At 42.7% G+C, this 12284-nt stretch overlaps 1 protein-coding gene across 1 annotated transcript; it reads right to left on the reverse strand.

Moving 5' to 3' along the window:
* Positions 1 to 7436: 7436 nt before the first annotated feature.
* On the reverse strand, positions 7437 to 10214 carry DEFB134 (defensin beta 134). The gene is made up of 2 exons (XM_062213633.1): positions 10157 to 10214; positions 7437 to 7579 (listed from the first exon to the last, which is right to left on the reverse strand). Exons 1-2 carry the CDS (start codon positions 10212 to 10214, stop codon positions 7437 to 7439), a joined length of 201 nt encoding a protein of 66 aa, XP_062069617.1.
* Between the last annotated feature and the right edge of the window lie 2070 nt (positions 10215 to 12284).

Consider the following 12284-nt stretch of genomic DNA (forward strand, 5'->3'; position numbering starts at 1 on the left):
CATCCCGGATTGCTTCAGTTCCAGTCCTCTGTGCTTCCAATTCCAGTTCCCTGCTAATTAACGTGCACTCTGGTAGGCAGCAGGTGATGGCTCAAGTACTTGGGTCCCTGTCATTCATGTGGGAGTCCTAGATGGAGTTCTGGGCTCCTGACTTCAGTTTGGCTCAGCCCTGGCTGTTGCAGGTATGTGAGGCATGACCTAGTTGATAGAAGACTTCTCTGTCTGTCTCTCCGCCTTTCAAATAAAATGGAAATAAATGAAAAAAGAAAGAAAGGAAAGACTATCCCAGGTGCTGGCAGTTACTGCCTCACAAAGGATAATTCCTAGCCTGACTTCTATGGCTTGGCACCTGCTTTTGAATTTTGTATAAGTACAATCATCCCGTAAGTACTTCTTTGTGTCTGACTTCTATCTCCATTATTTTTGAGAAATGTAGTCATATCATTTCACATAATTGTAGTTGGGGTCAGCTCTGGCCAGAAGGCACAGACAGTGCCCACGTACCTGTTCAGGCTCCTGGGGCTCTGCTAATACCACCCTGTGGACTCCCAGATGCAAGTTACTGAGAAACTTAACCCTCAGGCAGAAGCTGGAAGAGTGTGCAAATTCCTTCCAGGGAGAAGCTGGGAACTGGGTATTTTTGCCTGTTCTCTCTGCGCTAAGCCCAAGAGGAAGAGCCTTGGAAAGTGCTCATCTGCTTGTGTACAACTGACCCTTCATTCTCTGTGGTGCCAGCAGACTGGTGAATGCTAAGGCCTCCCATATACAGATTTAGGTGATTTAAGTGCCCGACCCTCATGTGTTGATGTCCCTGGCATTTCAATATCAGATGTAGGTGCCCTAGGCAATGGGTGTGCCACAATGCTTACCCTCACTCGGAGAATTTTGACAATTCATACACCTGGGTAATCTAAACTTTATCAAGATACTAAACATTTTCATTACTCCAGAAATTTCCCTCATACCATATTCCAGTTGATACATGTGACTTTCTATTTTCTGAGATGCAATAGTTATTATGCTTATATTAACCATAGGTCAGATTTGCCAGTTCTAGAGCATCATACACTAGCATCATTAGAGGATGTTCTTTAACATGTGAGACTACCCTCCTCTGCATTTAGAGAATATTTTTAGGTTTTTCCATGATATAGCTTGTACCTGTAGTAAAACTATTCATTAAAGAACCATTGTGGCCATTAACCTCATCTATGTTTTTACTACTATTGTACTTCCAAAGCCCTCGTTTTTGCATTAACCATATGATTCCATTACCTATATCACACCCTTGAGTCAACAAACACAGGCATTCTACTTATGTTAGCTATATCCAGGCAGATGTACACTCCATTCTCTGACCAGGATGAGCATCACGTTCAAAATGTGCATTAATTAGAGCCCTACAAGCAGTAGCACAGTCTCAAACTAAGTAACCCTAACCATTATTCTCCTGGAAGTTCTAATAAATGGGTCATTCACACCATCAACCCTAATCACTACTTAAGAATATATATGATTGAAGCCAGTGTTATGGCGTAGCAGGGTAAGTTGCTGCCTTTGATGTTGGCATCCCATACTAGAGTGCCAGTTCAAGCCCCAGCAACTCTGCTTCTGATTCAGCTTCCCACAATGCACCTGGAAAAGCAGAGGAAGATGGCCAAAATACTTGGGTCCATGCCACTCATGTGGGAGACCCAGATAGAGTTCTTGGCCCAATCTTGGCTGTTGTGGCCATCTGGGGGAAGTGAACCAATAGAAAGAAGATCTCTTTCTGCTTCTCTGTCTCTCTCTCTGTCACTCAGCTTTTCAAATAAATAAATACACCTTAAAAATGGAATATATAATCATGACTTTTAGATATAAAATGTTTTATCTCAACATTAACAGAAAGAAAGTGAGCTCCATCTGACCTAACAGATGAGTCAGAACTAGAATCAGTCTTTAATGTTGAATATGCCACATACACATTTGCTTTATTCTTTTTAGCAGAAAACACTGGCAATTATTCTAATAGATGTCCTCCATGAGTGCAATACCCAGGCACTTATACCATTAATTTTTTAATAATTAAAAAACAATGATTTTCATTTATTTGAAAGGCAGAGAGAGAGACAGACAGACAGACAGACAGAGACAGAGAGAGGTATCTCCCATCTGTTGCTTCACTCCCCATATGCCCACAACAGTCAGGGCTTTTCAGATTGAACCTGGGAGCCAAGAACTCAATAATCCAGATCTTCCTGTGGACAGCAGGGACCAAAGTACATGGGTTATCAGCTGCTTCCTAGGCTACATAGTATCAGGGAGCTAGAATCAGAAGCAGATCTGGGACTCAAACCCAGGTACTCCAATATGGGATGCACATGTCCCAAGCAGGTGTCTTAAGTGCTGTGTTGAATGCCACTTTATACAATTAATTTTACTGTCAAAAGCTTCCTTTCAACCATTGTTTGTTTCAATAAATTTGAGCATCCTATCCATAATTTTGATATGACCAACTTCCTATGAAAAAATTTTTTACTAGTGGGTACAAACTGATGAGGTCTTTACTAATTATATACTGAATTGATCTTCTGTATATAAAGATAATTGGAAATGAAAAAAAACAACCTGGTGTTAAATTGGAAATGGCATAGAAAATTAGTTAATTTTAAAAAAATATTATGTAGGATCTCTGTCTTTAATGTGCTAGACACTGTTATTTAATGCTATAACTAGTACTCCAACAGTAGTTTTTTCACTTTGTGTTGCTATATGGGGCAAACTGTTGAAATCTTTACCTAATATATACTAAACTGATCTTCTGTATATAAAGAGAATTGAAAATGAATCTTGATGTGAATGGAAGGGGAGAGGGAGCGGGAAAGGGGAGGGTTGCGGGCGGGAGGGAAGTTATGGGAGGGGGGAAGCCATTGTAACCCATAAGCTGTACTTTGGAAATTTATATTCATTAAATAAAAGTTTAATAAATGAAAAAAAAGAAAAAGAAAAAATTTTTTACTATTGGCAATCATTAGCCCTATGCATATGACATATCTTACTCCTAACCCTATTATCAAGAATTCTACCACAACATAAGAAAGAGTAACTTTTACAAATGGTAGAGGTTTAAATCCTCTCATTTCTAGAATTTTCAGAATTGAGCCTACCCTTAAGAACTCAAAATTCTTGATGCAACTCAATACAACACAGTCCACAGTAAGTCAACTAGATAAACTACTGGTACCCACCCAAAATTGTGGGCCTGCTTCCTGGCAAATTCTAAAAAAACACATCAGAAGGAGTTGCCATGCAAAGTAAACCACAGGGAATAATTTCCAAAGTCTTGACTCCACAAGCAGGGGAAATGGGTGGGTTTTTAGGGGGTGGTGTGAATATGTAAGAGGGAAAACTCTTTATCACATACAGGGATGGATACAAGTTCACGCTGGTGCAGTTCAGAAATATGCTTCAGGTTATAAGTTTAAGCTACTTCTAGAGCCAAGACTTCAGTATTGAAATGAAGCAAAAAGTGATCTTTGGACACCATTTAACCCATCTGCACAGGTGTTGCTCTTGCAGTAGGGTCTGGACTAGCCCAGTGTGGCTAGGGCTGGCATCTCTCCCCGGAATGTGACTGAAATCCTGAGAGCTTTGAAGAACATCTGGTGTTTTTAGGGTCTTGAAAGAAAAATGAGTCACAAGGGGGCTGACACTATGTAGTAGGTTAAGCTTCAGCCTGCAGTGCCGGCATCCCATATGAGCGCCAGTTCGGGTTCCAGCTGCTCCTCTTCCAATCCAGCTCTCTGCTATAGCCTGGGAAAATAGCAGAAGGCCCAAGTCCTTGGGCCCCTGCACCCATGTGGGAGACCCAGAAGAAGCTTCTGGCTTTAGAGTGGCCCAGCTCCAGCTATAGCGGTCATTTGGGGAGTGAACAATTGGATGGAAGACCCCTCTCTCTGCCTCTGCTTCTCCCTTTCTGTAACTCTGCCTTCCAAATAAAAAAAAGATCTTTATAAAGAAAAGAAGAAATGAGTCACAGGGAAGACTTTTGAGCTGCTTCAAGCATTAGCTAGTAACACTACCAGGCTCATCCCTGCAACATGTTGATTTAAATTCTTCCCATATTAATTAATCCTGCAATTTTTCTTCATTATTCTGTTCACTCTCATCACAGGATCCATAATTATAATTTTTAGCATGCACTGATTAATAACTTGAATAGGCCTAGAAATAAATATACTAGTCATTACTCTCACTTTAATTAATAAAGCAAACCCACTGATCTACATAACCAGCTGTCAAATATTTCTTAAATAAGGCAACTGTATTTATACACATAAAATAATATGTGTTTAAATTTAAAAAATTAGTAATCATCATTATTATACTATAGCCAGGTTAATGAACAATTATAACAAATCCTGATCAGGGAACAGCATTGTGGCACAGTAGGTTAAGCTGTCCTCTGTGATGCTGACATCCAATAGTGGAGTGTTGGTTTGAGTCCCAGCTGCTCCACTTCTAATTCAGCTCCCTGCTAATGTGCCTAGAAAAGCAATAGAAGATGCCCCTGCACCCTCCTGGGAGTTCCAAATGAAGCTCCTGACTCCTGGCTTTGGCTTGGCCCAGCCCAGTTGTTGTGCCCATTTCGGGAGTGAATCAGCAGGTGGAATATTTCTCTCTCTGTGTCTCTCCCTCTCTTTGTCACTCTGCCTTTCACATAAATAACAATAAATCTAAAAAAAACTCTGTTCAGACAGCATCTCTTCTTTTTTCCTTTCTTGTTTTTTAAAAAAGATTTATTTTTATTTATTTGAAAGCCAGAATGACAGAGAGAGAAGAGAGGAGAGACAGATAAATAGAAGGAGAAAATGAGAGAGAGAGAGATCTTCCATCTGCTGGTTCACTCTCCAAATGGCTGCAAGTGCTAGAGCTGGGCCAGGCCAAAGCCAGGAGTCAGGAGCTTCTTCTGGGTCTCCTAGGTAGGTGCAGGGGCACAGGCACTTGGGCCACCCTCAGTTGCCTTCTCAGCCACATTAACAGGAAGCTGGATCAGAAGTGGAGCAGCCAGGACTCAAACTGGCACCTATATGAGATGCTGGGATTGCAGGCAATGGCTTTACCTGTTACACCACAATGCCAGCCCCTCAAGTTAATTCTTGAGCGAGCTTGACTCTGAGTTGTTCTCTCGCTGCCTGTCTGGTGATGTGATCTCTCACTCCCACGTGTGCCCCCCACCATGATGCCATCACCATCAGGCCCTCACCAGACGTGAAAGCAAGGAGGCTGCCTGATCTTGGGCTGTCAGCCTCCAAAACTGTGACCTAAATAAACCTATTTTAAAAAGATTTTTTTATTTGAAAGGCAAAGTGCTAGAGAGGGAAAGGGGGGGGGGGAGAGATCTTCCATTCTCTGGTTCACTCCCCAAATGGCCACAACAGCTGGGACTAGGCCAGGTCGAGGCCAGGAGGCTGGAGCTCTAATTTTCCTTGTGGGTAGAAGGAGCCCATGTTCTTGGGCTATCATCTGCTGTTCGCCAGGTGCTTTAGCAGGAAGCTGGAAGCAGAGCAGCCAGGATGCAAACTGGAACTGCCTTATGGGATGCTGGTATTGCAAGCCTCCTAACCTCTTATGTTAATAAAAATTACTCAGGCTCAGATATTTTTATTCATATTTATTCATTTATTTGAAAGGTATTGTGACACAGAGGGAGAGATCCAGAAAGAGATCTTCTATCTGCTGGTTCATTTCCCAAACGACTGCAGCAGTCAGGGCTGGGCCAGGACAAACCCAGAGTCAGGAACTCCATCCAGGTCTCCCATGTGGGTGGCAGGGGACAAAGCACTTGGGACGTCTTCTGCGTCTTTCCCTGGGTGCACTAGCAGAGAGCTGGATTGAAAGTTGAGCACCAGAGACTTGAATCAGCGCTCTGATATGGGATGCCAGGGTTGCAAGCAGCAGCTTAACCCTCTGCACTACAATGATGGCTCTGGGTGCTTTGTTAGCGTAAAGCAAAATGGACTGGCACAGGCTGTCTGGGATGTTGTGAGGCCAGTTTCATATAATGTCCATGAGTCTTCAGGTAAGGAGTCCCCTGCCTGACAGTTTTCCTGGAATCTGTCTGGAAGAATTTTCTACACATTCTCAGAAACCATGGTAATTCTTCTAGGCCATCTGTTAGCCTGTTCCACTTTAACCTACCTCCCCTCCAGAAACCATAGGTGTTTGTGCTTCTGAGAGGAGGGCACACTCTAATGAATTTTTACTATGTTCCCTCCCAGATCACCTATGCTTGATTTGCTGGAAGATTGAGCATCGTCTGGGGGTACAGAACTACTCACATGCCTCATTCTTTCTCATACACTGCTCTCCTTCCATCTCTTCCCACTTGCAGTATGTGACCAGGAAGTACTGTCCTTTCAGATAAAGAATTTAATTTAGCCATTGATTCTTTAGCCTTGTACAAGATCAATAATTGCCTGTTTGCAGTGAGAGCCCCACACTCTCAGAATCACTGGAGTCCAAGCCATATCCAGTACTGATGCTAAAGAAAACTACTCCACACTCAGAGTGCTCTCCTCAGCCACCCTACTCTTTGCCTTGAGCAGCACTTACAGAGCTAACACATCCATGCCTCTGTCTATGAACTGGTGGTGCCGAACAATGGATCAGACAGGAAGTCAGCAGCAGTGCTGAGCCAGTAGCACCACCAGCAATATGAGAGAAGTTACTTTTTTTTTTTTTAACACCTTCAGGAGATTGGCTGGCAAAGAAAACAATCGAGTCCAAATAGATTTAAAGAGTTTACCACTCAGATGTATAGAAAGCAAGATTAGTGTGGTGTTAGATACTAGGCCTACAGCACCCAACCAGAGAGGCGGGAAGATGGGCCTTACACTGACCCATACTCAGGCAGTCTTATAGCCTGTAGCTGGATACTATGGGCAGAAATGGAAAGTTCCAGGCTTAACTGAAACTAGGGAGGTGAATGAGAAGGTACCTTGTAAGAACACAAGATGGCTTTTCTCCTGTTTCAAGAACTTCAGCATCAGGCTCAGCTAAAACTGACTCAGCTCTATTCCTCTACAGAGTGTAAGGTGTATCTAGTGTGTATACCTAGATGTAAAACATTGATTCTACCGAAGGCTTGCCACAGAATTAAGGCATCCTTTCTGTGATTCAGAAGGGAAACAGGCACTGAGGAGAGCAATGGATATTACTTCGAGTGAGAAAATACACTAGACGTGGTCTTCGTGAGACACCTCAGTCTGTTTGAGAAGGCTGCAGCTTTCCTCTTCAAATCCAGATCATGAGGTTCTAGCGGCTCCTGAAAACATACCAACCACTCGGCCGGGACACATCACAGTGCTGTAGCTTAACCCGATTATCCGGCTTTTTGAAGGATGGGAGGGTCAAGGGGCTGCAAGTCGACAGGCATTGGCCAGTTTCTCATGTCAGGGCTCAGGGTTTCCTCTGACACAGCATTCCAGCTGAAACATACAGTAGGCCACTAGCATTTCACTCCCATAGCACTCAAGTCGGCAGAGACCATTCTCAGAGCATTTCTTGTGCAGTTCTGATGATACTGGGTTCAAACCTAGGAGGAAAGACAATTCATTCCAGGTCTTCTGTGGACTAGGGCATGACTATTACCTCAATTTTTATGCAACAGAATTCCAAATAGGCTTGGTCAAGTTAAATGCCTCTGTGACTTGAAAAAAAATTAAAGTGACAGATTGAATTGCATTCTCAAAAATTCATATTTTGAAATCCTAACACCAAAGTGATATTATTTGGAGATAGGCATTTTCTGGAGGTAATTTAATTTAAATGAAATAATAATGGTAATCTTCTAAACCAGTAAGATTGGTAGCCTAATCCTGTAGGATTGACGGCCTTGTAAGTGGAGGAAATAGCAAGAAGATGGCTGTCTACAAACCAGGACAAAAGCCCTCACCAGAAACTTAATCAGTCAATTGATCTTGATCTTGGACCTTCTGGTTTCTAGAACAGGGAGAAAATAAATTTTATTTAGGCTGCTCAGTTTGCAATTTTTTGCTATGGCAGCCCAAGCTCAGTAAGACAATTAGTAACTTGGAAGTTTTCCTGAATTGTTCAGTCAATATGAGCCAAAGAATAAGTTAGCTATGCATGTATTGTCATTCCTTCCATATTTAATTATTTACATATTTAGTTATTTACTCACTAGGATTTATTAATTCTCAAGCAGGTTTTCATGAATCCAGTGAATCAGGCACTGTTGAGGTAAATTTGATCTTAACGTCACTGAATTTTCAGTCCAGACAAAAAGACAAGAAACACAGAACATCTGAGAGGAGAAAACATGAAAAGTGCTGTGCAGGGTTTGCAACATGGAATGGTCTTGTGAGTTTGAAGACAGGTGAAGTCAATTCTGAATTTTGTACACATACTCTCCCTTAGAATAGACAAATATAAATGTTCATATGAAAGAAGGCATTCAGAGGAAAAGAGTGTGGTTATTTGGCCATCCATAGAAAATTAAGCCAACACATACCTAATCTAAGTCAACATGCCCTTGAAGATAATTGTCCTATACGAGAAAGGAGGGGTTAGTATTAATTAGTTGGCAAGATGGAAACCCAAGAGGAGAATCTGTAACACTGTTGGGAAGACAAACTATCATGTCTATATAGTGACAGAAGACATTCCCAGGGATGTGACAATGGAATGGAACATTGTAGACTAATGGAGCTGCTGATCATTAGGAGGTCATGAATCAGTTGTCATCAACCATGGTAGAATTGATGCCACCAAGAACTTCAAGAGGCCTGGATCCTATCAGTTCTTAATTCAACTTGTTGCCATATGAGCTTGAAATCTGGTTCATCTGCCTAGAGAATACTTAGGGAGTCTGAAAAATCAGATGGGCCTTTACGACGAAAGGGTTTGGAGTGATTCAGTAACTCAAGATGAGATTTCTACACTCAGAAAAGGATATGGTGAAGCCAGAGTGCAAGGTCAGTCATGCTTCCCTCATGCTCTCCCTAGAGGCCACCTCATCTGATTGGGTGTTTCTTCTACCACAGAAAGTGCAGTAGATCTCGTGAAACAAGCAGTTTCCAATCTGCTTCCTCAGGTACCTAAAAGAGCCACAGATACTAAATTAGCTATAAGCAGTTTCAATATCTTAGAAAGCTTAATAAATTGTGTTAGCACTGTATGCTGACTGTTATACCCAGATGGGTTCTTGAGTTTGGGAAAACAACAGTAGCAAAACAAGGTGGGGCATTTCTAATGAAAGTATGTGATGTGGCATTGATAGCATGAGTTGGATACTTTTCCCATTGTGCATCGGAATAGTCTACACATTTTCCCATTTAATCCTGTGAGACTCTGAGGTTAAAAGCGTTATTATTTCCATTTTGTAAATGAAGAAGCTAAAGCTCAGAGGAGCTCAGACTTTTATCCAAAGCTATGGTGCTAACAAGTCAGGAGCCAAGAGTTAAGGTCAAGTTTTGCTGACATCAAAGCTGGTTGACAGTTTTTCTACTTGGGAAATTAAAGGGCCCACAGAGGGAGTGCATTTATAAGGTTGCTTCATAGAACTGCACTGCTAGTCAAAGTGTTATGGGTGAAACAGCGATGTCGGTTCTTGTCTTACGTGAAAGAAGAATTTCCACGAGGACAAGGCAATGAGCAAAACAAGATTTATTTGAGTCAGAAACCTCCACTTGCCGCAGCCAGGAGGAGGCTCCAAGAGAGGCAGACCCAAGAAACTGTGACAGTCAAGTCTTTTAAGCACAATTTTTTTTTGGGGAAAAATAACCAGAGTATCAGCTAACAATCAGAGGGAGGGGACAACATCCATTGAAAGGCTGGCTTTGTATTCCTGTCTATCCTGTTTAGCTTGCTCATGAGAAAGCAAAGAAGCCATCAGAGAGTGTGATTGGTAACTTCTCCTTTCTAGGCTCATGATAAACCAAAACTTGGGCAGAGTCACTGCTGCCCTGCTACTCTTGTGATAAAATTGCAAACTCAAGAGTGGGATTTGGCACTATCATCATGCTGAAGGTAACTTTTGGGGTGAAGTGAGCATTTTGCACCCTCTTAAAGAGATTTCCCCTTTCCTCATTCTGACCAGGACCTCCTCACTGAAGCCCCACCTCCCCTACCAGGAAGATTCCCATTTTACCTGCCAGGGCTGCGTTCCAGAAGAACAGAAGGACAGACACGATGAGGAGAGGCTTCATGGCTGCAAACTTCCGCCGAAGGGGCTGGAGGCAGAGTCTGACCCTGGGCAGCAGAGGACAGGGGGAAAGGGGAGGTCCTGCACAACCTCGCAGCTGAGGACATGCTCTGCTCCAGACAGACAGGCTGCGCTGAACACCCCCGAGGCAGCTCATCTGCGAACAGAACTGACAGCCTTTTCCTGTTGGACAGCTTTTCCCATTGACAGAGGCACCATCCCCCAGCTGGGTTTAACAGATGCACTAACGGAGGCCTGAGGGCTACAGGCCTTCTCTGTCTCAAATGAGCAATACATATTTTTTTGCTCACTTTTTACTCCTCTCTTACAAAAAATAAAATACTACTTTTAGAAGATTCATGAGATATTGAAAGTGACAGAGAAAGAGTTGTTATACTGGAGCCCTGTCTCTCAGAGACCACTTGTGTGTGTTTCTTAATAAAGTTTTGTCTATGCCTAGTTTGTTTTTTGATGGTTTGTTTCACATGGTCACAAACTCACTATTTTTGTAATTAGGTGCTCTGACTATATATTTATGTGTGTATGTGTATGTGAATGTCTTTGTAACTCTTTGTAAATAGTATTTTGAATGATGCACAATATTCCATCAAAGTAATTTTTTTTTTTTTGACAGGCAGAGTGGACAGTGAGAGAGAGACAGAGATAAAGGTCTTCCTTTTACCGTTGGTTCACCCTCCAATGGCCGCCGCACTGCGCCGATCCGATGGCAGGAGCCAGGTGCTTCTCCTGGTCTCTCATGGGGTGCAGGGCCCAAGCACTTGGGCCATCCTCCACTGCACTCCCTGGCCACAGCAGAGAGCTGGCCTGGAAGAGGGGCAACCAGGACAGGATCGGTGCCCCGACCGGGACTAGAACCTGGTGTGCCGGCGCCACAAGGCGGAGGATTAGCCTAGTGAGCCGCGGCGCCGGCCATCATCAAAGTAATTTTAAATAATCGTCACTGTTTAAAAATCCTTATTAAGGCATACGTGACATGCAATAAACTGCAAATATTGAAGTCAACTGGAGAGCATGAGATTTCACTCAAAGGGGCAAGTTGATGGTACGTCCCATGGGATCATCACTCTCTACTCCCCAACCTAAGGAAATTTAAGGAAATTTAAATTTAAGGAGATAATGAATGATGTAGGGAGTAGGCATTTAGCCTAGCAGTTAAGATATCCACGTCCTGTATCAGAGTAACTGGGTTCCATTTCTGTCTCTGGCTCCTGACTCCAAACCCTGGGAGGCAGTGATGATGGTTCAAGTAACTGGGTCCCTTACCACCCACATGGGTAGCCTGGGTTGTGTTCCCAGAACCCTGTTTCAGCCCTGGCTCTTCCCCAACCATTGCAGTCATCAGGGGAGTGAATCAGAAGATGGGAGATCTCTCTCAGTCTGACAAATAAATTTTAAAAATACAATGAATTATTGGTGGCTCAGGTAGATACCCAGAAGGTTTATCCCTTCTTTGGGATACTTCTGAGGTGGATTCTGCATTGTCTCATGGGGTTCCCACAGAGATTGAGCCCCAGTTGCCCACAGTGGCCATTGACTTGACAACACAACTTGTTAGCTTTGCTTCATTCCCTTCGGTATTGCATTTTCCAATTCTCTTATTGGTACTCTCTAGGATCACACTGCAAATAAATTATTTTCTTGACTCTTTGTCTGGAAGTTTGCTTCTGAGGCAACCCTAAGACTTGTGCCAAATTTCATTGATTGGGCTTAGAATATTAGAGCTAATCTTCCAATTCGGCAATAAGTGAATTTTGATGCTTTTTTATATTGCTGGATTAATTTGTTATTTTGTTAGAATTTTTGCATGTGTATTTATGAGTGAAATGGGCCTGAAATTTCCTTTCTCACATTGTCCTTGGAGTTTCTGTGTCAAACCTGTTGGCCTTATGGAATGAGAAGGCACATCTTTCCTCTGGTTTCTCTAGTGACATCCCATTACTTCTGCTACGTTCTGTCCATGTGAAGTAATTCACTAAGGTGTCCTTTATTCCAGGGGAGATGATCACATAAATGCTTAAATACCTACGAAGCAGGGATCTCTGGGGTCCCTCTG

This window comes from Lepus europaeus, chromosome 16, assembly GCF_033115175.1.
Source record: "Lepus europaeus isolate LE1 chromosome 16, mLepTim1.pri, whole genome shotgun sequence".
NCBI lineage: Eukaryota > Metazoa > Chordata > Mammalia > Lagomorpha > Leporidae > Lepus > Lepus europaeus.